This window comes from Diachasmimorpha longicaudata, chromosome 19 (genome assembly GCF_034640455.1).
Source record: "Diachasmimorpha longicaudata isolate KC_UGA_2023 chromosome 19, iyDiaLong2, whole genome shotgun sequence".
Lineage (NCBI taxonomy): Eukaryota > Metazoa > Arthropoda > Insecta > Hymenoptera > Braconidae > Diachasmimorpha > Diachasmimorpha longicaudata.
Window position 1 is genome coordinate 3,036,376 of NC_087243.1, and position 25,849 is coordinate 3,062,224.

Genomic DNA, 25,849 nt, shown 5'->3' on the forward strand with positions numbered 1-25,849 from the left:
TCGACTATCGTCAGCTATTATTTGGCGCCAAAACGACAGACTGTCCCGCGACGTAGGAGTAGAAACGACGCTCCTTTTTAATTCGCGATTTGTCCATAAAAAATTGCAAAATTAAATCTACACGAAAGCTCCAAACATCGTCAGTTGATTTTTAATTCCCCTAAAACAATCGGAGGCCATTGTCCTTGTGCAGTTGTCTGTTTCCAAGTGATGAACCTCCTCAATGAAGAACCAACAAACGAGGTAAGAAATATACTAATTAATTAATGCGTTTGTAGTGCGTTTACGGCCTCATAATAATCAAAAATAAACATAACAGAAGACATTATCTCCGATCATGGGGACATACGTCTTCGCAAGTCTCGGCGATGTCATACGAATCTACAGTAGTTCTGCCGAGATGATCAATCGATTAGAGTGGTGGGACAATGGCCGCCCGACGCATAACCTCCAATTCGTGGCGGAGTAATTTCGCCAGTCGCAGTTTAAAATGGCGTCGAGCCAACGGCTGTGAACCTGATCGTGTGTGTTCTTGCAAGTGCTCCCGGTAAAAGGCAAATGGCTGCCGTACAGTGACAAATAACAATGCGTAATCGTATCACCTCGATCTACGATTATTAACAATAATTATCGAGTGAATTATCAACGTAAGATGTTATTGAAGGGCTGTCGTTCAGTGAAGAAAAGCCGAAGGCATTATGGGAAGAGCCCCAAGGCCACTACCGGTAAGTCAAACAAAAGTTGCTTCTGTTGTTTTTTTGGTAATTTCATCTTTCGTTGGCAAATAACGAGTCGAAAAGAGGGAGACAGTCACAGGTGCATTTGTTTCTGTCTCGTGACGACATGTCCTGTGGGGATTTGATCATTCAGAGAACAAATTATTATTTACTGGAGGATAAACATATTGATAATTGTTTAAATACACCTCTAGAACATTGAAATACAATTTTTATTATTGAATGCAAAGCTGGGCTTCCTCTTTGGCGAAAGAATCAGATAAATGAGACAATCAGTGGACGTTAAATAAAATAAATTTTATTGCTCATTAAAAAACGTTTATTGTTGCACAAATAAAGTGGACATCTATTTTGTTTATGCTATAAACTGGAGATACGAAAGATGAATGCACCAGTTGCATGCGTGAAGTTTCTATTTAGAAAAGAGGGCGAATCTATTTTGAGGTTAGGTGGATTCTGCCCTCTGTTTGGCAACACAGAACCACGTCGTGATCTGCAATACACCCCCCTTTCCCCCCGATGTCCAACACATAGACAAATGCCCACACACTATCGTCGGTCGTGATTTCCAGTTTTTCTCTTTTTTAATAAATACGTCGCAACAGGTTTCGTCGACGCACTGACGTCTACATTCCACCGAGAGTCATTAGAGTCAATTGAGTAACATCAGATACCTCGTACCGATAGTACTATTGAAATAGAAGTAATTACTGCGTTCATTTGATAAAAAAATCGGACAGAGTTGTCTAATAACTTTTATTGCATATTAAAATGTTGTTGGGATTGATAATTGTTTATTTGCGAGTCTTCCCGGATTATTTATTTGAAGTTTAACCGGCTGAAGAGCCAATTTGCTCTATTTATTCGATTGGAAATCGATAGTCCGGAAAAAATAGAAATCGATATTTAATTAAATGATAATTTATGTCGATGGAGACGTTTTAGTGGGAGTTAGAGGTCAATAATTATAACGATTCTAGTTGCAGCATAAATAATTGACATTATTTTAAAAGAACGAGCAATTTAGCCCAGAAACAACGTCCCGATGAACTTCGATCTCTCTCTCGTCGTGCAGACTCTTGTTGACGTCGTGGGGCTATCGCGACGTCGTTCAATATTTGCATTTGGGTGCATTAAACATAGGAAAGCATCGTCGGCACGCCAAGCTTTATCACTTCACGTGTTCTATTTCCCACTAGAATTTTTCAACTCCATCATCAGCGAGTTGTGTATTCCCCCAGCGAGATTCCATCGACGATTATCGGCGCAAATAAATATCGAGCCGAAAAATTCGAGACAAATTTGATTGATGATGATAATAATTGAGTTCTTTTGTGATCGTATTGAAACCAATTGAGTCAAGTTTATGTCACAATAAATTGTGTCCATTTGTTCGACAATTGAGCGTTGCAATAGCACTCCACCTCGGTCTAGTAAAATTTATTATTATTTTTGTTTTAATTCTCGGTGATGACTACCTCAGTCGAGTAATTCCACACCCACTGGATATTCAGGTGCTATTGCGTTACCATGACGATAAGGACGTCCATATCGATTCATTTTTTTTCTCTTCTCTTTTTTAATAAAATGCGTTTTTAATCGATTCGCGAGTGGCCCCGTGTGTCCTTCGATTATTATTTCATGCTAGTGGGGTAGTTCAGGGGTTTTTATTTATGGTGGAGTTCACATGGGGATATTTTTCTATTGCGAATTATTTAAGGAAGTTCCTGGGTACTCGGATGCTGTCTGGGGGAGCCAGAGGCGAGAGATCCCACTGTTATTTCGTGTAAAATGTCTCAAGGTCTTAACAATGTAGAATCAATCATTGCCAATCTACGAGGGAGTTAAGCCCCTTCTTGTCGCAGTGCTAAAGCACTTTTTTTCGGCTGGAAGATAAAATTTTGTGTAACTCAATGATTTATTTCCTGGTGCTTTCAATTCTTGGACTGAATAATCGTAAATTAATTTTTTATTGTTGTCTTTCGGTAGAATAAACATTCTGAATGACAGGAGCTGGCAATTAAACCGTAAAGATCCTAATTTATCAAATCCTGAGAATAAAGTTATTAAAATTCTTCGTAGACGATTGTTATTACAGTTTATATTTTAAAAAACTGGAGAAAAATTATTTGTTCTGCTCTCCTTGTCTGCAAATATTGTGGTTCACATCATAAATTCATAGAATAACCACAATCGATGAATTATAAATTGGATTCTGATGTTTATATTAATCTCATCACAGTCTAGTTGTCATCCAGGGAAAATCTAGACTGGCGCCAACGCTTCAATCTCCACTGCCTCCAGTGCCTAAACTCATTCCTACGTTTCATTCCACACGATTCTACAATACATGTTACGTCACATTTCTTTATTTCCTCCACTTTTCACTGATTTTTGCATCGTCACTGTGACGTGATGCTAAGTGAGATGAAGTGAGGATAAATGATCGAGGGTATTCAGCATTCAGAAGGATGAAAAAATAGGTTTGAGGTACATCAAACGCTTGTTTTGTCAGAAGCACGTGTGACACGTGCTCACTGAATCACTGGCCACGTGCCATAGATCATATTCCGTCGTAACTCACCAATTTTCGAGGATTTATCGGTATATCAAGTAGTGGATAAACCCGGGTTCAATCGTTGGGTTTAATCAGGAGAAATAAATTTAAAATTATCATAAGGAATAATCCAACAAATTAAATTTTTTTCGTTGAAATCTTATTGTTTTTTAAGAGTTTTAGGGTTCGTCAGACACTTTCGATGACTGGGAATACGCTGGGCTATTTATCGCTATTAGATTGATTATCTTAATTACTGGATGAAACTTGAAGTATTTATTTTATCATGTGAGCAGTGTTATATCACTATTCCGCCATTTTTTAATCCCCCAGATTATTTTTAGTGTTAGAATGACTTTATTGGACCTCAAATAAAGTTCCGGATTTTATTAGCCTCTTTAATTATCGAATTAAGAGATGGAACTCACTCTTGGCCTTCATTTTCGTGAATTCCCCCCAAATTTTGACTTTAAAAAATCAATTAGTCCATAAATTCTTGAATTATTCTCTATAAAATTTCGTATAGGAAATTCGCTGAACTTCTAGACAACTTTTTCACTTTTCCATCGCAATAGAAATCTTGTTATTCCCATATTTACATGTTAACGTATCAATTTATTATCTGAACCCACTTGAAAGGCACTTGTACCCATCCTACAGTCACATTTTTTCATCGTTTGCCACTGGTTTATAACCAGCGTAATCATTTATTTGGCTGTGTCAAGATTTATGATCCACGCGTGTCAATATTAACACTGAACGTGCCTCAGTCTTCGTCGTTACACTACTTCATCCTTGATAAAGTTATTTGAATATTATCTGATAACCAGTTACGTCCAACTCCAAAAATTGAGAATATTGCAGTGATTAAAAATGAAAATTTGTGGATTATATCGCAGATTATAATTGATATGAAGAATTAATATTAATAGGTTGAGGATGGAATCAGTTGAGGTTGGAAAATCATCACCATGTTCAGTACATTCAGATTCCTCGGGTCTGAACCTATTCATGGAGATGTTTTGATGGACGGGGCCATTGACACATTGACAATTATTGAAAGGCGATTGGCACAATCGATAATCATTGTACATCGTTGTAAATTCCCCAGATGCATGTCAATTTAACAGTTAGAACTGGGAGTCGAGCCTCCTCGTTGAGCTCACCAATTTGTCCAGTCACTTATTCCGTGGAGTCTGACACCACTGTTAACTCCAGGGTCTCCAATGAAATTTATATCTCGGTAAATTATGTAACAAGATGTGTCTAATGTACGATACAACTGTTGATCCACTTCTCGGAGATCGTAAATTAATGAATTTTTCGAAATTTAATTTAATTTAATGTTTGCACGATCAATACGTCAATAGTCTTGATAATTAGTGGAATTTTTCGGGTTATTCCACTAATTAAAACACTTTTAGAAATTCACTGAAGAATTAGAAGAACATTCATTGCATATTTGTACATTAATAGACTCATTATTTCCTGGTAATGAACGTTCAACTCAATTATTATTTTTAAATGAAAGGGAATGTAATTTAATATCATGTTAATTGTCTCAATTCATTGGATACGAGTCACGTTATCTTCAATACCAATGACTAGTCGGTTGCGCATGAGAACCTTGATGATAGGAGGCCATTTACCTATTGATAAGTGCGAAAAATTTTAAAAACTGAATAATAAGTATTATCTCGATTCAGGGACACGACAAGCAAAGCCATTGGTATTATAAAGTTAATTTTAGGGCACGGTTAGGGCTGATAAATGTTACAAATCAGTTCACATGGCGTGTGTCACGTCACTGAATTTTAATCACTCATTTGTGAGCACGAAATATCGAATAATTTGGTATTTTCGACGGGAGAAAATTAACTCGCGGGTATTTTTCGGGGTAAATTGGTGCGATAATTGGGCCTGCGGTCAGTTTTTCGGTCTCAGTCCCCTGAAGAACACGACCCAAATTCACTGGGACAGGAAAAAAAGAGTTTAAACATTAAATTCATTCGGGCGATCACATTATATTGTTCTGATGGTATCAACACTGTCTTTATTAGTTAACAAATAATTTAATGAGTTAATTTAATATGATGTATGGACAGGGCATGTCAATTGGGCCCATCGATACAAAAATAATTCATTATAATGAACAATACGACCAGACGAACGAGAAATTTTTTTTTTTAATGAAAAATATTCATTAATTTATAATTAATTCGTCTTAATTTTTCTGGAGATAAAAATTTCATCTTCTGTTTAATTTTCATATCTTGTAATCAACTCAATGACTAATTGTACAAATTTACAGTCACCGACCTTTGACATTTCATTCAAAAGACTGACTTTGTTGTATTTAAAAGCATTAAACATTAAATCGTTTATCTTATTTGTTTCAATGATGGTTGTATTCGTTTTATGATGGTAGTTCAAGCAGTGCGTAATACCGAATGATAAATAAGCAAGAGCACGGGTCATTGTCCAGTGGCAGACGAGATTTGCGTTAAACGAGCCGTACAACGTATGACAAACTCGTCGTACTGAGCACTAGAATGGGGAGTCATGTTATTTTTTTTTCATAACATTTAATGTTTTTTAACTTTCGAATGGAAAAGTTAAGATCAGTCAATGCTTTGGTTTTAGTTGACTTAATGGAGTCATCAATATTTTTTATTTCAATGTTTTTGGTAATTTAGTGGCGAATTTTTGGGGGGAGAGGGACGAGTTAATGGGATTGAATGTTCTGCAGTTTTATTGGGTGGATTTGAAAGTGAGACGATGGTCGGTACAACCGGTTGGATATACATAACTCCTCGTGGTTTTAGTATTTATTTAAAAGTACAAATTGTATTGGGTCTTGCACTCGTGTTGGTATCGTTAAAAAATATTGAATTGATTTCCATTTATTCAACGTCTCGAGGAAATTTCATTTAAATTTCTAAACTTTTGGAAATAGAAAATTTATTCTTAGGAACACAATTTATTATAATTTTCTAGCGATTATTTTTCCGCTAGATCACCTTGCAACGAGTATTTTATTTATTAACTTCATGATTTTTACATTTTACTCCTGAAAACTCTCACAAACTCGCCAGTGAGAACCGGTTACCCCTGACGGAAGCTCTCTCGCGAAACCCACATGCTTTCATTCCACCTCTCCATGTAAAACCCATATTCCCTGATCATTAAGTCAATGAAAAAAAAAAAAAATGTCCATATGAAATTGACTCGACCTCGGCGCATTTATGTGGAACACTTCGTCTCAATTCGTGCGTACAATGATCAACTCGATCTGGGGAAATATTTTTTTAACCAAATATTTACGTGCAGACGCGTAAAAAAATATTTAGCAATAATATATTATTCTATTTGTTACTATTATTTATTTACTTGATGTTACAAAAGTCGTTTATCAATAATATAATTTTTTAAAACGAAGAAAAGACTTGAAAAAAATTTCAGTTGCGACTTAAACTTTTTGTTGATGTTTTTTCCACATTTTTATTGAATTTTTCTCTTCGTGTGGTACATACAGTTTATTGCAACTGCCAGGAGGAAGGTGAATCACTCTCATTGCAGCTCTCAATTCCACGTAACACGCGTTGAATAATAATTCATATTATCTTCGATAAAAAATTGCTTTTTTGTTGAATATAAAAGGATCGATCGAAAAAAAAATATTGAATTGTGGTGCATATGGATGAGTAATTGTTCATTAAGTCATTTAATGAATTACCTCGATGAGACGTGAAATAAATATCGTATGACCCATTAAAATAATTAATTAATCAATGAATAGACCAAAATTCCCACAAAAAATGGTAATTTCCTCAATAAATATTGCCCTCTGTCCCTTAGAATAATTAAATATGCAGAACATTCATGCAGTTAGTGGGATGAACGTCTTATTAACGATGTCGTCACATCATTACTCAAGAATAGGTAACAATCCGTCACTCGTATTTAATTAATCTCCGGGTAAAAGCGATGAAACGGTCACGGGGAAATCCATGCGCTTGATTTCCTGCTATTGTGATACTTATCCGCTGCATTTTGTGGTCAGGTGTGGCTATTGATCGAAGGGCAAGGTCGACCAGGGAATGAAGCAAACCTTGGGGTTCTTCCTATTCTCATTCTGCTCCTCAAGTCCTGAGCTTTCAAATAAAAACCTGAAAATTGAGCGAAAAAGACCGCGAATAATCAGAAAAAAATTACTCGAACTTCACTCGATGTCGTACCCCCAAATGTTATAAACAATTTCCATGACATGTCCAACATTCCCAAATAATTTTATCAACAATTAAATTCATCCCTTCGGATAAACAATTCGCTTGTGTTGATGTTGGCCAGTTGTTCCTGAAAATGACCTCACAATCGTCGCAAAAATTCACCTGCGGTTTTGTATTGACGTCAGTATTGACCGTACGATTTACGCTGTGTGTTACCTGTACGCTAATTGATCTCACTCACATACATACTCCGATTATCTAATGATGTACGTGTAAATCTCGTACGTTCAGAGTTATATCTTCACCGGTGGAAAAAAAAAATAAAAAAAATAACTTGTTGAATTGTGTTCTCGAAACCAGAAAAACAACATTGCAAGGAGTCATGAAAACGTTGTGGATTGACCTTGATCAATCGCCTCGCACTCGTCTGACCCAATTTTATTATTAAAAAAAAAATATTCGAGGAGTTGTGGGATTTTTTGGTGCCATTGAATTGAATAATTTGTTTAAATGGGACAGGAAGTGAGGGAAATCATATTTTTTTTAAATGATGTTTGCAATTTGTGGTGGCACTCGTGTAATTAATTATTTATTTATATCGCATGTGGTGAAGAATTTTGGATACGTAATTTTATATGTAAAAGTATTGAAAATAATGAAGTGAGGATTGGACAAACGTGTTTTCTCATTAATTAAACATCAGTCTGACAACGCTAGAGTATTTCATATTATCCCCCAAGGTCGAGTTCAATGCACGTTTGGGGTGATAATTAAGACAATATATTTTCACATCACTCATTATTTTTTTTATGTTTCTCTGAACTTTAAACTCTGATTTACCATTTCGTAACACCACAAAATCATGGTATCAATGGTGAATCACTTGGATACACGAGTCACTCCTCGACTGAACAGAACAAGTGTTAATTATCTATCGTTTATTTAAGGGGAGGAATGAATGAATAAAAATATTTGTTATTATCGGATGATGGAAAAGCTGGAGAATTATAAATCGGTGGATAGGGTAGTAGTTTTTAGTAATTTTGCCAGCACATCCCGTGCCAAGTCCGGTTGATTAGAATATCGTCGAGGTCGGGAGGTCGGCGATCGCAACATGATCGAATTTTATTTATATCACGAATTTAAATATTATTAAAAATTATTAAACATTTACTGAGATTTAATTAACCGGTGGAAGCAAAAATCTCCGCATTTATTTGCAAATTTTTTCTAATAACAAATCTTTAACTCTAAAGCTTCAAATAAAAACATGTTGGGGAGGTAATTAATTAGGTAAGTGGATAAATTATTATTTAAATTTTATTCGTTTTGGGCCCTGCAATATTTTTTTTTTTTTGTTTAGGAAATTCAAATTCGTTTTGATGAACATATCAACCGGATTGAAACATTCGGTTCTGTTCAGATAACAAATACGAAGAGTTTACTTGAATGTACATGTAATTCATGTCTTATTATCTGTGAATTAATTAATGACTTCGATGGTAAAGGGACGAAGAGGGGGAGGGAGGGAGGGAAGTGAACAGTGTTTAACCTTTTGTGAAGTAAATATAGTTCTGATTGCTTATGTTGGGGGGGAATAAAGCTCCTCCATTGTCTTGTGGGTGTTTGTGATCACTAACTGACACGAGGTAATCACGAGCCAATCTATCATCAATCGTCGTACAAATCTATAAAAAATTATAGTTTTATTTTTGGATTTGTAATCATAATTTTTTAATTGTCGAGTGATATTTTTGAGTTATTTAGCAAATGATTTTGCATCATTTTCCTCGTTCCAAGAAGCTCAATCTAATCTCTCAAGTGTTTTTAATTGGAATTTTGCGTGATATGTTTTTTTCAAATTTTTGCTAATTAAAATAGAATGAAGTGAATTAATTAAAAAAATTATTAGACACGTATTTTAACGATTTTTGAATATGTTAGTCTCATTGTCTCGTCAGTGTCTAGGTTTTTTAACTACAAAGAACTTGTGGGAAGCTCAGTCTTCCTCATTTCCCCCATGCTGTGTCTATTTGAGTATTTCAAATCGTTAATTGGACGGTTATACTTGTAAACACGACGATGACCCTGATGTGCGACATCGGGGGAACCGAGGGAGAGAGAGAGAGAGAGAGAAGTTGCTATGATTGCACTAAATATAAATTCGTTACAATTGGAGGCGCCGTAAATGCACCCAGTGATCTGATAACAAAAGCCCATTTTATATTTTTCACTTCCGGCAGGGCAAAATCCTCAGTCTCTTCCATTATCGCGATAAAAAAAAAATATGTACATGTCAATTGTCGATGTCATAAGACCGGTTGACAGTCAAACCCATGACAAACGTCATTCAGGTCGATCTGACCAATTTTACAGCGATTTAAATCGTTGAAAAATACTCAGATACTGGAGGTGAAGTGTCTTGTGTTGCGTAACGTCATTTGCTAGAGTCAAAAACGTGACGAGGACATCACGTCAAGACAATTTCACACCCGACGATAGGTACAAAAATTCGGGGGAGCGATGGGTGAAGTTAATGGTCTGTTGATTAGCCATTTAATTTTTTTATTAAGTTGGTAATAAGCGAAATGATTTTACCCTGTTATCGAAACGCATTCCGTTATCTCCCCCACCTTTTCCTCAGTTTCCCCCACCTCCCAGATTTTTTTTAATCTCCTCTCGTCGAAGGTCGCTGATACAAAGAGGAATCTCAAAGTTGTCATTCCCTGGGATTTTTATTTCGATGAATTTGAAATTATTTCGTTCGATGAATTTTCGGTGAATTTTTTAACAGGTTTTTTTTTTCTTATTTGTTCAGGGGAAGGGGAATTGTTGTATCATTATCTGTAATCAGTCGATCGGATAATGGAGAGATTGAAACGTCTTCGGTGGCAGTTGATAAGTGCAGTGGATAAATATGGAATAATGGGAATGAGGCTTAGACATATTTTTCTCAGTTCTGTAATGAGAAGTTAATTAATTTTGTTATGGTACGTGATTTTTAAGATAACGATTTTGGATAGAAATCAATTTTCAAAATTTTCTTGGAGCTTTTCATCGTTCAACGACAATTATTTCTAATTTTTCGAGTCCAGAAAATGTTAATTGTTCATAGAAAGAATTTTCTAACTTCGTTAATGAGTAATTTTACAAGATAATTGCATGCAACAGTTCAGTGACTAGTATCTACCAGTGATTTCGTATTCATTAGCAATTAGTAGGGATTTACCTCACCTCTACAGTCAGACCTTTATCTTCATTTCCACGTTTACATCAGCTTTTCTCTAGTTTTTTTATTTAAACATCAACTCATTCCTGAAGTCTCAGACATTTTGTTTAATTTTCTCGATACCCGAACTCTTGAATAAATGAATAGAATTGAATTAATCTAGACTAGAAAAACGCCTGTGACTTCGTCATTGTTGGAGTCTCACCTTAATGACTAATTCCATTCGTAATTATCAGGAGAAATTCTTTAAAAAAAAATTAAATTCCCTCAACGTGCCTCGTGCCTGTCCCCAAAGCCCTCATTACCGATAATCAGTAATTTATGAATCCCTTAAAAAAGGCACCATTAGGGTTTAGCCCATCACGTGAAGAACGTTATCGGTTGATATTAATTTTGGTAAATGTTTTTAATGTTAAATAATCTCGTTATATTTTTTATTCACTTTTATATCAATTTTTTAACAGCAGAAGGGATGATGTATCACGATGACGAGTTACTCCATCGAAGAGGTGGAGCCCAGGGTGATTGAATGCCTCGTGTGTGTGAGTCAGACAGAGATAACCGATGGTATTTGATGTTAGTAACAGTGGATGGTAAAATTTGTCGAGTGGTGGGGGCTTATTTACTCGCTATTCACTGTGCCAGCAAACGATGCGGATCGACGACGTCCAACAGTTTGCGTCGTAACACTCGAACGTCCTCGTCGCCAGTACCGCGCCTCCAGTTTTTTATTTTATTTCTCAAAAGCTGGGAAAATAGTCATTACATTCGGAGGAATAATTATCCAGTGACACCCTCCACCGACAAGAATAATTAATTTAAAAAAATATTAACGAATTAATTACAATCAGAACTGCGATTAATTAAATACAAATATAGGATCAATGGTTCACTGATTAGCTCATCAACTTATTGTTTTAAATCACTAAATTCTTCGGCTCTAATTATGTCGGTTAGTTGGTTATGTGTAGGTGTATGTGTACTTATCTGTACATTTATTTTTGCAACTCTATAAACCTTTAGGTTTGAGAAAACTTTTAATTAATTAAAATCCAGTGAATACCAGTTTTCAGTTGACACTAGAGTTCACTCGATTATTGTTAGTATCGACTGATGGTTATTTCGCATGACAATTTAATTTTTTTTTTTTTTTGGTGTCGTTGATAGTGAGATGATTTCAAAAGTGTAATGGCGGGAATGTGTGGAGGGATTAATCGTCGTTTCGTCATTTGTGTGCAGAGGAATACATTGAAGCGTCGTCGGACCAGGTTTCGCGTTTAATCGTCTTTATATTTAATCGTCGACCGTCGACGGTTCAATCGCGAGTTGAAGACTTTTGGGGGGTGGGGGGGTGTGCGAAGGACACGAGAGAACTTTTACATCGGTAATTCGTGATATTGGTGATTGAACTGTGATTTTATTGGACTTTTATTGGTTTATTGGTTCGGGTGAGTGAGTGGGATCGGAGTTTAATGGCACCTGACTTTGATAAGAAGAGAGAGGCAAGGAGGCTTGGACACTTGGGGCATATTGGTACCGATGTCGACAAGGGGATGCTCTTAATGAGATGCCCGATTAATCCATTGACGGATTACTATCGTCATGGTAAATTGAAAATAATTAATATGTCTGACTATGATGTTCCTCATCTACTTACGTCCTCGATTTTCAAAAATCCCTTTAAAGCTGGAAATTAATGACTGAGGGGTGTGAGATAGGGGATTTAAAGCAATCGATTGTATTTTAAGCCCAATTTTGAGGCATAAAATGTCTGACCAAAGCGGGATTTATTCACTTAGAGTCTTGATAATCGTTAAAAAATTATTTGAGACGGTTTAAATCATGTCCTCTCCGATGATTCCACTGCTGAACTGGATTGTCTGGGTCGAGGAACAGGTTGGAGGGTTATAGCACTCACCATGGTGCCGCGTGATTGGAAAGCACGTGGAAATTTCCGATTGCAATTGCTCGAAAGTTTGTTATGCCCTAAAATGCTGGGAGATGTGTGAGGAAGGGGGTGGGAGGGTGGAAAATACTCGTTCAGACATCTGGAATGGAACTGGGGTAGACAGACACCATCTCCTTCATTATTTGTGATGTTGTTGATGATTGTCCTTCCCCTATGCTATTTTTTCAATTAAAAAAATGGCTTTGGATTACGAATTTCATTAATTTATTTGAGATATTGTTCGCAGTTCTATTCTTTTATTGGCACTTGGCAGTAACGTCTGGAGTTTTTTTTTTTCTTTCGTAAAGAAGACACTGATAAGAACGAAAGAAAGAAAAGAAATAATAAATCACAGATATACTGGCATTTATTCACGAGTTTGTTTAGTTATTTTATTATAAACATTTTCGTAATCGGGATGTATTTAACTTCCTCTTGATTATTACGATTTAAACATAATTATTATGATGTAATTTGGTGGTTGATTGGTCTAGTGGATAAATTGTTGGTAAATTCATTGTAAAATCATACAACTGCTGGAATTTAATCTTTTTATTTGCACGTAACAGTCATGTCTGCAGTATTTTTTCTTTCATAAAGAAGACACTGATAAGAACGAGAGAATAAAAAAAAAACGGAAAAATAATAAGGAATTGCGGATCTAATTGCATTTGTGTAACAGGTGAATTCACTGGTGTTTTTTTACAAACATTTTCTTGGTATCCTTCTTGAGAGCAACTCATTAGTTGACAGACAATTCAAATTGTCTATTTGTCTCCACGGATGGAATCCCTGCATTATTATTATCTTTCATTGCAAATAAAAATAATAATTCTTGATTTTAAATTACGTAAAGCGCGAATTCATTAAAATAATGACAATAAAAATCGAGAACTGGGGGAAAGGTGAGAAATTTCACCTGTGACAGGTGGGGAGAGGGTGGATGGTGCTTTCTCTCAGGGACATCTGGTCCTCTCATGTGATAAATCAACAATTTGAATTCATTTGTAATTATTCCAATCACGCAAGTGCAGTAATTTTATTCACTTCGGGTTTCATACACTCGATTAGTTTATTCATCGATTCATTTCTGGTGAATGGGTTAGGATGGATTGATCAATTAGTTTAATGTCTTCCACTTCCTCCTGGGGCACCGAAAATGTCCAGGCTTTGTTCGTTTTTGATGTGTGACGGTGATCAATGGAAAATACCACCGTAAGAGGAACAAAAAAAATATTTTTAAATATCATCTCGGTGTATAATCCAACTCGAAAGATAATGCAATCACTTTGCGATTTTTTGAAAAATAAAAACTGGATTCCCAGGGCCGACAGGTGGTTGGGCTTTTAACACCGAATTAAAACTGATCATTGACCAGCTCAACGTCCCTGAGCATTCGCAATTCTCGAATAATAAATTCAAGGCTGAATGCTCAGGGCGAATCACTATTTTTCGCCCCTCAATTAAATAAATTAGATTATTTGTTGGTGCACAGCATGAATCGATGATACTAATGTATGATGTGATGTTACCACTCGAGATGCATGATCACTGCCTGCAAACAACAAGGAGATAAAACATTAACGAATGAAATAAAAAATGAGGGAGAGGGATCAATAAAAAGAGGAGAGTGCACTCCAGAAATCGTTGATAATTCTCGAGTGATAATTGTTGTTGGGTCGGTTGGCGATGATTATGTGTGATGTGAGAGGTCTGATGATGGCTCAACACACAGATTGTTATTTAAAATTTCGAGACAGTTCGATTAATTTTTTTCTAATCGATAATAACCCCTGGAGGAATATTTTCATAAAAATTCATTTACTCAACGTATAGAGACATATATATGGGGCATGTTTTATATATTTTTGGAAATAAAAATTTTAACGTTTGTTTGACGTCTCGAGGAGAGATTAAGAACCGAAGAGACTGAGAATCAACCGAAAAACAAGAGATTCAAGCGCTTCTCAGCTACTGATTCATAACTGTGACGTCCTACGATATCCGAAAGAGACAGAAAAAATGTTTAAAAAAAAGTTGTTGGTGCGTAAGTGGAACTCGACCATCGTCAGTCGATACCACAGACTGCGGTGGAATTTGTATCTCGTATTCCTTAATTGATTGGAATGGCTCTCGCCTCGAGCAACCACTCAAATGCGACGTTAAAATTAAAATGGAATAAACGTTGAAAACCTCAATCAAAGACCTCTAAGTGCTGATAATGACTTTCATTAATTGTTCATGATGCTAATGACTTGCACGAGTTCTCCACATTTTCTCGGTCTAGAATAAAAACCCCATAAAGACTCCGAAATGACAGATTTTAAACTCATTAATTACGTCAGAAGGTCTTACAAGCGCCTGATCAATCACCGAATTTATTTGGATGGACCAATGAGGGGCTTCGACCCCACCCACTTTATAAATTCACCCAATGATAAGGCATGTCTTCGGTTTTGTGACGTAATCAAATTAATTTAAACAATTGAAAACTGCAGGGATGCAGCTCCTGATTGGGGATTAATTAATGTTTCCTCATTCGGGAATAAAAAATCGCTCGATTTATTTCATTTTGTCAACGAAATTAATGTGTAATTAACAGCCAGTGCTCGTCTTACTTATCTACGATTTAAGTAGGCTATCAGTGATGTTGTTAACAAGTCAACGATGAGGAGAATGAGATACAGATGGGCTCAAGAGTCATATTGGACTGTCTCAGTATTTTATGTGAAAGTTTGATCTGAGAAAATCTATTTTAAACGTCTCGTTAATTACTCCATTGCATTATCTCACTAATGAGTGATTACTTACTTTCCCTGTTGGATTATAATAATATTTGGATGGGCTAATGGGGCACGATGACCAGTTCCTTCCTTTTTACTGCCTCCAGCTCATTCAGAAATGCCTTCGTAGAACCAGGAGTCACCCTAATTAATAAAATCTCTCGCTAATAATCGTTGATTACTGTTATCTGCCACCTAAAAATTTTTAAATATAAATTACTGTCTCGGAAGACGTGTCAGGGGAACTCCGTTGATCAACCTGAGCTAAATCCACCGTATACTTATCCTTGAGACATCGGGAGTGTCACAGTTAGCGAACAGGGCCTATTTACCTGGTGGTAATAGTAACGATGTTTATCGATCCTGTTATCGAGGTGGCACTCGAAGTGACCAGCTCCCCAAGACGTGGTAGAAAGACAATTGTGAGCAGATGTGAGAAAATTGTTCAATAAAAATTCAATGGAAGTTCTGTAAGCGCAGGGAAAAACAAAAACCCGATAAACATTACCTCATTTCCCTCACAATTAAATAATCAATAATTAACAAGTCGATGATCAATAATTAGTCATGAACACTCCAATTACCTGATTTCCACAGTATTTCGCTCGTTAATTCCCTCCACCCACTCACACCTATTTATACTATTTATTTCCCATCATATTATTGACTCAATCGTTCCAAAAATGTTATATATAGTTTTCAGAAAATTTCCCATTCACTTATTTATTCATTTGGTGATGAACGAGAGAGAGAGTTCATCGACATCACTTCCAGTGATTTTCCTCGACGTTTTCATACTCTCATTGCGTTCGAATGTGCAAACAGGGGAGGATTGAGATATGGGTGTCATCCCAAGCCCTCCCCCCCTCTCCCTCCCTTACTTGCCCCCCCTTCACAATTATCCTTGACTAGTAGTAGTAGTGTTTCTATAGATAGACTATCGTATGCCCACGCGCTCATTTGCCCTCTTAATTCTCCTCCTCTCCTTTTCTCCATTTTTTTTTATTCCAATGTTTGCCACTCTCTTGCCTCTCACTAGTTTTTTTGTTCCCCTTGTCCAGTCAATTTGCGTGCAACGATCGGAAAATATCGGGGGCTCGTTTGCAGACAAAACCATATCTTCGGGACAATTTAATTTTAAATTTTATGTGAATATATATTTTTTTGTTATTATTAATTCACGTATATCTTTTTAATATTCTACCTGTTTATGTTGAAGTTTATTTTTATATCGGTTATTTGCATATCAAGACTGATACAATGTTTACGATTAACTGGCCCCCGGCTTTGCACGTGCGTCACGATTTTTTTATACACGTGAAAGGAGAATGGAATACGGTTGGTCATGGTTTCAATGTTTTGGCAGTTGATTGGTCATTTTTTTGGCGAAAAAATGATGTTTGTTTGGTCAAAAAGTTCAGGGATAGCAGAATTGAGACCAATAAGATAAAAAAAAACTAAAAGTTTAAACGAGTTGGGAGACCTAGTGCGAATGCAAATGAAAAGACTCAAAGAAAGATCAAAAAACGAGTGGAGTATTATTATTTCACGTGCGGTGTCCGGGTCATTTATTTTTGCATTGCCAAACGAAAAAACTGAACTTTGTACCGCACTTTTGATGGCAGTACCATTTTTCTCATGAGGAGCCTTGAACCCTCCTACGTCAGTAAAGAAAAGTGGATCCTGATTGATATTCAAAATGAAATGATTGGAATCGTCTCGACTCATTCGCCAGAATTTATTATATTGGATTCCTTATTATTACTCATTATCTCAACGAAATTTGTTTCTTTTTGCTATTGCAGGTAATACAGGTGGTGGAAGTGTTGCTAATTCAGGTCAAAGAGCATCTTTAGCCGTTGCTAATTCTCGTCAGACGACGCCAAGAAGATTCCCCCAGCCCAGACCACCGCAGCAACCACAATCACCGATAATCCAACAACAATCAGCTAGTTCACAGGCGAATCAACGACAGCACACATCACCAGCTCGTATACCACTGGCATCAATAGCTGGTGTTACGGTTAGGAACTCGGAAGAACACGCACCAAATTCAACACAGGAAGTTTGCGACAATTCTAATGACTCTGGTCTTGGATTCGAGGATAGGCAGCAGCACATCACAAATCCCTCGGTAAATTCGGCTGTTGCATCAATTTTATTGATAACATTTACCTTTTGTAAATTTTGATAAAATTGTTTTCTATCCTTGACCTTTTTTTTCACTGTCGCACACTTTTTGTATTGAATTTTCCCTTTTTTTTTTCAACTCAAAAAAATTCTCTGGCCTATTCTCCTCTTTAAAAAAATTCCCCCCTCGAATGATTGCCACAAAGCCATCACTAGAGAGGCAGTTGAACCCATCCCCAGCAGGGAATGGAGAACAATGTAACACTTGTCCCCTTCTGCACTCGAGTTGATTCATTAAATTGATTCCCGCGTCGAAATCACCCGGACTCAATCCCATCAATTGTTGGTACAGGCTTGGAACAACGGTGCGGCTGGTGAGGAGGACACTAAGCGACGTAGAATGGATATTAAACTCGAGTCTGAGGATGCAAATTTTGCATTCCCGGAGAGAACTGGTGAAAATCATGGAAAAATCACCAGGAATAACAGTGCCAATGGCATTGGGGCAACGATAAGTGCTACGAGAACGAGTAATGGAACAATGGGACGTGTTGGAGGAGTCATGAGGGCACGTTCAGCACTGGGGACCTACGGGAAGCGGCCACCACCGGTCCATCAAGGTCCCGTCACCCTTAACTCTCAACTCTGTACGTGTCCGCGATTGAATTGAAATCGTTAATTTTTTCAAACCGAATTTTGGATATAAAGAATCGATAAATTACTGAGAATATTGAAGTAACATTTCTGGAATTCGTAAAGAGTTGGTAGATTTTTTTTAGTTAACAATTTGCTATTTTTTCTATTTCATTTCAATTTCATTCAGCATCCTTAATAATTGAAGAAAACAATCTCTTAATTAGCTCTTAATTAATGACACGTTTCAAGAATGAATTCATCCCTCAGTCAAACCCTGAGACATCGAGTCTCTTTCGTTAATGATATTTTTTTATCTTCAGCTAGTGTATCCCGAGACGGAAAGGTGCAGCTCCAGATTATTTGTCAGCCAGAGCAGCAGCACAGAGCCCGGTATCAAACAGAAGGCTCTCGTGGGGCTGTGAAGGACAGAACTGGGAATGGCTTTCCCATTGTTCGTTTAGTCGGCTACGATAAGCCAGCAACACTCCAGGTGTTCATTGGCACTGACCTCGGTCGTGTGGCGCCCCACATGTTCTACCAGGCCTGCAGAGTCAGTGGTAAGAACTCCACTCCGTGCATTGAACGTAAGATCGATGGAACAATCGTCATTGAGGTGGACATGGACCCTGCAAAGGACATGTTGGTCACCTGTGACTGTGTGGGAATTTTGAAAGAACGTAATGTCGATGTGGAGCACAGATTTCCTCAGGAGGCTGGGATGCTTCAGGGCAGGAGCAAGAAGAAATCCACCAAGTGTCGAATGGTATTTCGTACGACAATAACACATTCTGATGGCAGCAGTGAAACTCTCCAAGTATGTTCACAGCCTATTGTTTGCACCCAACCCCCAGGAATTCCTGAGATCTCCAAAAAATCTCTGACCGCCTGTCCCTGCACGGGAGGTCTAGAGCTCTTCATTCTGGGTAAAAACTTCCTCAAGGATACGCGAATGGTCTTCCAATTGGATAATGAGGATCTCACCTCGTCCCTCGAGCCTCACTGGGAGTGTTCAGTCACTCCAGATAAAGAATTTCTCCAGCAAACGCACCTGGTGTGCGTTGTACCCCCATACAGAAGACAAGACCTTACCCCATCCGAAAAAGTCTGCGTTAAATTGTACGCTGTTTCTTCGGGAAAAACAAGCGAGCCCCACACCTTCTTCTACACATCGATCTCCTCCCCTCCAGAGCCAACGATCGGTAAGATCGAGACGTCCTCGACGTCCCTGGTCACCTCGACCGAATCAAACTCTCCATCAGTGCCAATTTCTCCAATAGCTCCAAGCACAGCAATTTCTCCATCTGGTATTCCCTCCACCTTCCTCACTCCCCAGATCACCAATCCACAGCAGTCTCCTCTTCAACAGTCCCAGGACGTTCTCAAGAACGATCCAAGTCCTCCACCAACAGGAGCAACTCCCATCATGATGTGGGCAGCCCAGGCCAATGGTTGCACCTCCAGCGATGTCATGATGCCACCCCCAAATCTCGTATCGAATCCCCTCTTGTCCAGAAGATCATCCTCCAATCATCAGCTGATTCTCCCTGACAATCTCAAGTCAGAAATTCTTGACGATACTTCGGAGAATAGTATGCTATCCGACAATAGCCTCCAGGGGAACAATACACCACCATCCAATGGGACCAGCACGAGTCCCCTTCATGCACTCGTCTCAGAGAACTCGAGAGAAGCTTCTCAACCAGGGCTGCTCCATCCAGCTCAGGAGGTGGGGCTTCTGGGGGTGGATCTCATTCATCATCAGCACCCGATGTCCCTCGCTGGGGGATCATTCCCCATTCACGAGGCCACGCAGGTCAAGGTTCTCAGTCCTCATCACATCAACAAGGAGGCCTCGTCGATCATGCCACAGGAGGCGACCACCCAGGGGACCAGCGTTGTGGATCTCAGGATGAAGCAGCATGAGTATGATACGTTGAACACGTTCACGTCAACACCTGCTGATCAGGCACTGCCCAATCAGTCCAGTCAGTGTATTGCCAAGTATCTGAATCAGATTGAGACTTCTGTCACTCAAAACAAAGAGCCAGAAGCGACTGAGCCGGAGATGGGAGCCATGACGCAGCTGTGCACGGAGCCCACCTTCGCCGAGACAATGCAGCAGCGTGCAACAATAATAGCAAACGCTCGCCAGCAGTCGGAAGCAGCTACAATCCTGGCGAATCAAGCGGCCAAGCTGGACGAGCTGGTAAATTCTGTGGTTGACTCCCACCAGACCCCGATGCAAACAACTCCAAGTCCCCCAACGACTCTGATACCTGAAGTGGAGGCCACTCGCACAAGTCCCCCAATTCCAGTGAAGACGATGCTCCTCGAGGCCCTGCTGCCAACACCAATGGTGACGTCTTCAGTGTCTCCAGTGACCCCAGCACCAGAGCCAAGCCCTGAAGAGACCCTGCTGACAACGATCAATGCCTTGCATCCAGCTATGGAGACACCAATAGTGACAGCAGCTGGAATATCAAATGCAACAGTAGCAATAGCCTCTCACAATCCTCTCCAAGTGACCAATGAACCCCTCCCCCAGATCCAGACCCTGACGCCCCAAGAAGTAGTCGTTCAGCAGCAGGTCGAGCAGGTTTTTGCTGAAGCCCAGAAGCAGGTGGAAGAAGTTGTGGCTCAGGTCCAACAGCAAGCAGCCAATACTGTTCACGAGGCCCAAAATCAAGTGGTACGACAGGTGGTGGAGTGCACCCAGGTGGTACGTGAGGCAATGAAGCAGGTTCACGCTGCCAGGCATGTTCAGGCTGTACCTCATGTTGAGGAGGTTGTGAAGCAGCAAACAGCTTCAGTGGTGAAACGTGCAGTGAAGGAGACCACTGAGGGTGTCATAAAGCAGGTGCAGGTTGTCCAGAAGGCCATTGGACATGCACAAGCTGCACAGGTGATGAAGCAAGCTGTGCAGAATGACATTGGCTCGATGTTGAATCAGCCCGCTGGTTTTGTTGCTGAGGCTAGTTCAGCACTAGCCAGTGGTGCTGCACAGGAACCCAATCAACAGAGACTGACTAATGCTGCTGAGCAGGCTATTAGTAATGTTATTACTAATGCTACACAGGACATCATCAATAATCGACCAATAACAACAACAACTGCCCACGCAATAATCGCAACGAAAAATATAATGAACTCAGTGGCCACTCAGAGTGCCCAGTTGATGAACAGTGCGATGGAGGGTATTCTACCTCAGTCACCCTCCAATGCACCAGCCATGGTTGAACAAGTCGCCAGGAAGTCACCAGAGGCCATCCCAGTCCCTCCAACAATGCAGAATGGAGAGACACCGATGCAGGTGCAGGTTACTGCGACTAATGGCCAAGTGCCTGGAGTCGTGAAGAAGCCTGAAGATGCTGGAGGAATGCTGCCTCAGGAGCTTACCTCCATGTCTGAGCACGACCTCCTCAGCTACATAAATCCCAGTTGCTTCGATCAGGGAACATTTCTCATGTAGATAAAGTGTAATTATTTTTATTTCTGAATGAGATTCGATGGGTGAGGAACAGTCGGGGGAATCATTCCCCAGGTCCAATGCAATCGGAATTTGTTAGTTCGTAACTGATTGGATTAATTTTCCGCGATTATTAGAGGTGTTAAAAGATATAAATGAAAATTTTTATTCGGGGAGTCGATTATTGATTAATGTCGCCCGCTTTGTAATTTAAAATTGTGGAAATGCTTTATGTTTAAGTCGAGACGGGCGCGAGTTACTGAAAATAGCGCGACAAATTCTTATCACATTTTTTTAAAATCGAGTGAGTGATGATGTCAGGGGGTTGAAAATTTTATCATCGTGCCAGGTGCCTTTGAAGGTAGGAAAATGTTTCTTGAGATGATTTATTTTTTCATTCAGAGGTCCTTCTGAATGGAAATAAAAATGTTGAATTTTTTTAGAACACTTTTTGCAGAGAACAAATTTAAAAAACATGTAACTGAATAAATAATTCGTAACAATCCTTTGAGATTGATGTGAAAATTCAAATGCTAAATTTCTGGGACAGGTATTTCCCAAGAGTTAATGTGTCATAATGGTGAGAATTAATATCTGTGAGTGGTTAATTATTATGCTAACAAGTACCTTAAGATTCTATGAATTATTGGTATAACTATTGACTTGATTTCATCACTAAAATATTGATCGAATCATTATTACGTGTTTGACATTGTTTATAAGATCAATTCTGTGATTGAGTGGAGTAGAAAGAGGAAGTTACTGGATATTATTGGGGATGTTTCACCCAAAACTATCCACTGACTCGATTCACCTTCATCGGGGTAGTTAATTAATTAATCTTCATTAAGTTTTACTCGAAATTCCTCCGCACTCAAGTACACAGACATCTTTTTACTCCACTCAAATACTGAATTGTATTTTTTTTTCTTATTTGTTTATTATTATTATTAATTTGTTGTTAATACTGATTATAAAGAAATATCATTGTGATTTATGTTGATGTTTTTTTTCAACGCCTAGTAACGAGTGGAAAACGATAAATGCAACACAGAGATTATATTATATGTCAATAAAAAAACGTGGAGTCGTAGGAGAAATATATATTCATCAGTTAAATTGATTAAGAATCATTGGAATATTCGCGTATATATTTTTTTTACATTTTACCCAAAGAGAGAGGGGAGGTAAATTCGCACGCCTATGGAATTCACGAGAGCTTACAACAATTATCAAATTTTTACGATTATTAAATTGTTTTTTAAATGTTCGTGTGTAAATTTCATGAATCATTGAGTCAATGGGCTGTATTCCTAATTAAAAAATTATGTACGTGTGCTAAGGGGTGACATTCAGAGGGTGTTTTGGAAAAGTATATTTCTATACAATATTTTTTGTAACTGTTATGAACGTCTAATAATCTTTATATGCAATGGAAAACATTTTTTAAGACGCCCTGATGATAGAGGGCAAAACATAATCAAATTATATTTGTATGCGGTAATTAATTCGCTGTTGGGTGAACTGAGGGGATGAGTTGACAATTTCTAACTTTTGACGATTGATCATAATTATCAAAAAATGGAAAGCTAAATTGTGGTTATTTTTTTTTTTTCAATTGACTGACGTCGTATATATTTATTAAATGTTGATCTCCTCATTCCACTCGACACTCGTAATGATATTGTGTATAAATATTTGTGCCTGCAAAATTATGAAAATTGTCTACAGTAATTCGTGAATATGTAATGCATAAGATTTGATGATTTACAATGTCATTGAAAATTGCTATTTGTGTAACGCTCTGCGCACATCATTGAGTAATTAAGGTGTGAAGTTGCCTTAAAATATTGTTTCTTTCGTTATTAATGAGGAGTTGGAGTAAATGAGGAGCATGTATCAGGAATTTGTTCGTAATGAATTGAATAAATGTTTCACAGCGAGAGTCTTTGGATTTATTTCAATTAAAACCGAAGGTCAGTGATTAGGAGATGAAGAATTGACTTCAAAAATCATCAAGACCTAATCACCCAACTTCCATCCCCCTCCCTGATTACCTTCTCCTCCTTCAGGAGCTTCTCCAGATGATGTCCAACATTAACAGCGGCGGCTGGCCAGAGATCTTCAGGTGTGTCTTGATAAATAATCGAGACAATCGCCAGCTCATCCAGGGGCTTTCCTTGATCCCTCAGCACCTGAATTATCGCCTCCTCCCTCTTCCTCCTGTGCTCAATATAATAAAGAATCTTTGGGGCTGGATCCTCCACCACTGGTCCATGTCCAGGATAAATTACCGAATTTCCCAGCCTCAAAATTTTATCAAGAGACGCCAAGTAATCCTTGAGGTCTTCGAAAACAGCTGTGGTCTCTCCCAGAATGCAATCTCCACTGAAAAGAACGTTGTCCTCCTGAAGGACGAGACATGCGTGGTCTGTGGTGTGCCCTGGGGTGTGTTTAACAGTGAGCCTAGCTCCATCGACCTCAAACGACTGCTCGTCCTTCAAAGGGTTCACCTCCACGTCGTATTCTTCAGGGTGTTGATCTCCTGGAGATCGTGGCAACTTCCAGACGAGGGGAACCGGGTTCGACGATGATTTTATCAGTTCCTGAACACTCTTGGCACCTCCTATGTGGTCGTGGTGCCAGTGGGTGATGAGAAGATGGGAGATTGTCGTTTTTTCCTCGTCCAGGACTGACTTCAAGAGCTTTGTGTACTCTGGGGACGTGTGGTGGTCTCCTGTGTCGATTAAAATTCGACTGGAAGGGAAGAACATAATTCTGAATACTGTAGAGTGATAAATAAAAGTTATTGATTCATAAATTGAACTGTGAGACTGTAAACAATTAATTGCCAGCATTATTATTATGAATACAATCAATTCATTACGATTGTCATTAATTTATTGATCTGGGTAATTGCTCCAAGAATAGTCAGGCAAATGAAGTGTGTAAAAAGATTTTATACAAGTTTTTCGTGCCTCTGAAGGTGAAGATCTGGTTCAGGATGAAGATGACAATGCAGAACGTTCTGAACAAATGATATGACGTTGATGGGGGCAAAGGTCACTGCAGCAGCTGTTCATTTACCTTGTGCCAGTGCCCACCAGGTAGGTATTGGTCCCTTGGAGTGTCATGACACCAGGATTACATCCCAATATCCTGATGACTTTGTTTGACAGCTTGGAGACTAGAGGAAGACTTGTGAGGGGCATTGCCAGGTGTTATCAGTGGTATCAGAGGTCGTATGAAATAAATCGTACTTTGTACGAGATGGGAGGGTATTTTGTTTTGGAAAGAGGTTAGGATCTGACAAGTTCGCGCATACGCTACGAGGTAGCACAACGACCATTGTGTCAACTTTCCCGAGTAAAGAGGATGGCAAGGAAGGAGAAAAAATACTTTTATTTTTTTCCTCCAGAAATGACAGGTTTTACCCCGGTCTTTTTATTTTTATGTACCTTTTATGGTGCCTGGAGGGTGATCTACGCGTCCGGGAGGGGAATTTCCTGGCGTTGGAGGTTCCCCTGGGTGCCCTGAAGGCCTAGAAGCAAAAAAAAAAATTAAAAATCATTTTTTCAGAAAAAAAAAAAGTTCAAAACGCGAGAATCGAACCCGAGTCATTTATTTGACAGGCCGGGACTCTACCGCCTGCGCCATTCAGCGCAAGGTAATCGTTCTGCAATTTTATTGTATATAAAGGAAGAAGGAGCATTTTTTTGGTGATTTGCATGTTTTATTGCGAAAATCGTCATTCCCCGGGTGTCTACGCCCTCCAGGGATGCCAAGGAGTGACAAAGAATATTTTCAGATTTTTCCCGCAGAAATTACAGGTCTTACGCCGGTTTTTCGCTTTTTTGTACCTATTTTGGCGTGTGGGGGGCGATCTATGCGACCGGGGGGGGAATTTCCGGGCTCTGGGGATTCCATTGGGTGCCCCCAAGGCCATCCAAGCAAAAAAAACCGGAAAAGAAAACCTTTTTCTTTTCGGCCAAAAAAAATTGAAGGCTAACCCCTTTCCATTTTTGCCAAAAAAATCGATTGGCTAAAAAAATTATTTTCGGGTCCGGGGAGGCTAGTATAATGCACTTCCGGTGGCCAAACTTGGCGGCAACGCCCGGAACCCCCCGAAAAAAA

At 38.7% G+C, this 25,849-nt stretch overlaps 2 protein-coding genes across 7 annotated transcripts; one reads left to right on the plus strand and one right to left on the minus strand.

Moving 5' to 3' along the window:
• Positions 1-82: 82 nt before the first annotated feature.
• LOC135171262 (nuclear factor of activated T-cells 5) lies at positions 83-23,660 on the plus strand. 5 transcript variants are annotated; one of them, XM_064137682.1, is made up of 5 exons: positions 83-243; positions 320-725; positions 17,289-17,617; positions 17,966-18,260; positions 18,570-23,660. In XM_064137682.1, the coding sequence occupies exons 2-5, from the start codon at positions 653-655 to the stop codon at positions 21,716-21,718; spliced, it is 3,846 nt and encodes a 1,281-aa protein (XP_063993752.1). In that variant the 5' UTR covers positions 83-243; positions 320-652; the 3' UTR covers positions 21,719-23,660. The 5 variants fall into 5 exon arrangements, with proteins under 5 accessions (XP_063993752.1, XP_063993756.1, XP_063993755.1 ...); XM_064137686.1 differs by lacking the exons at positions 83-243; positions 320-725 and adding an exon at positions 10,411-10,513 and having other exon boundaries at positions 17,289-17,506; XM_064137685.1 differs by lacking the exons at positions 83-243; positions 320-725 and adding an exon at positions 11,234-12,357 and having other exon boundaries at positions 17,289-17,506.
• LOC135171288 (endoribonuclease LACTB2) lies at positions 18,379-25,083 on the minus strand. 2 transcript variants are annotated; one of them, XM_064137739.1, is made up of 2 exons: positions 24,803-25,083; positions 18,379-24,472 (listed from the first exon to the last, which is right to left on the minus strand). In XM_064137739.1, exons 1-2 carry the CDS (start codon positions 24,925-24,927, stop codon positions 23,731-23,733), a joined length of 867 nt encoding a protein of 288 aa, XP_063993809.1. In that variant the 5' UTR covers positions 24,928-25,083; the 3' UTR covers positions 18,379-23,730. The 2 variants fall into 2 exon arrangements, with proteins under 2 accessions (XP_063993809.1, XP_063993810.1); XM_064137740.1 differs by having other exon boundaries at positions 18,379-24,500; positions 24,694-24,814.
• Between the last annotated feature and the right edge of the window lie 766 nt (positions 25,084-25,849).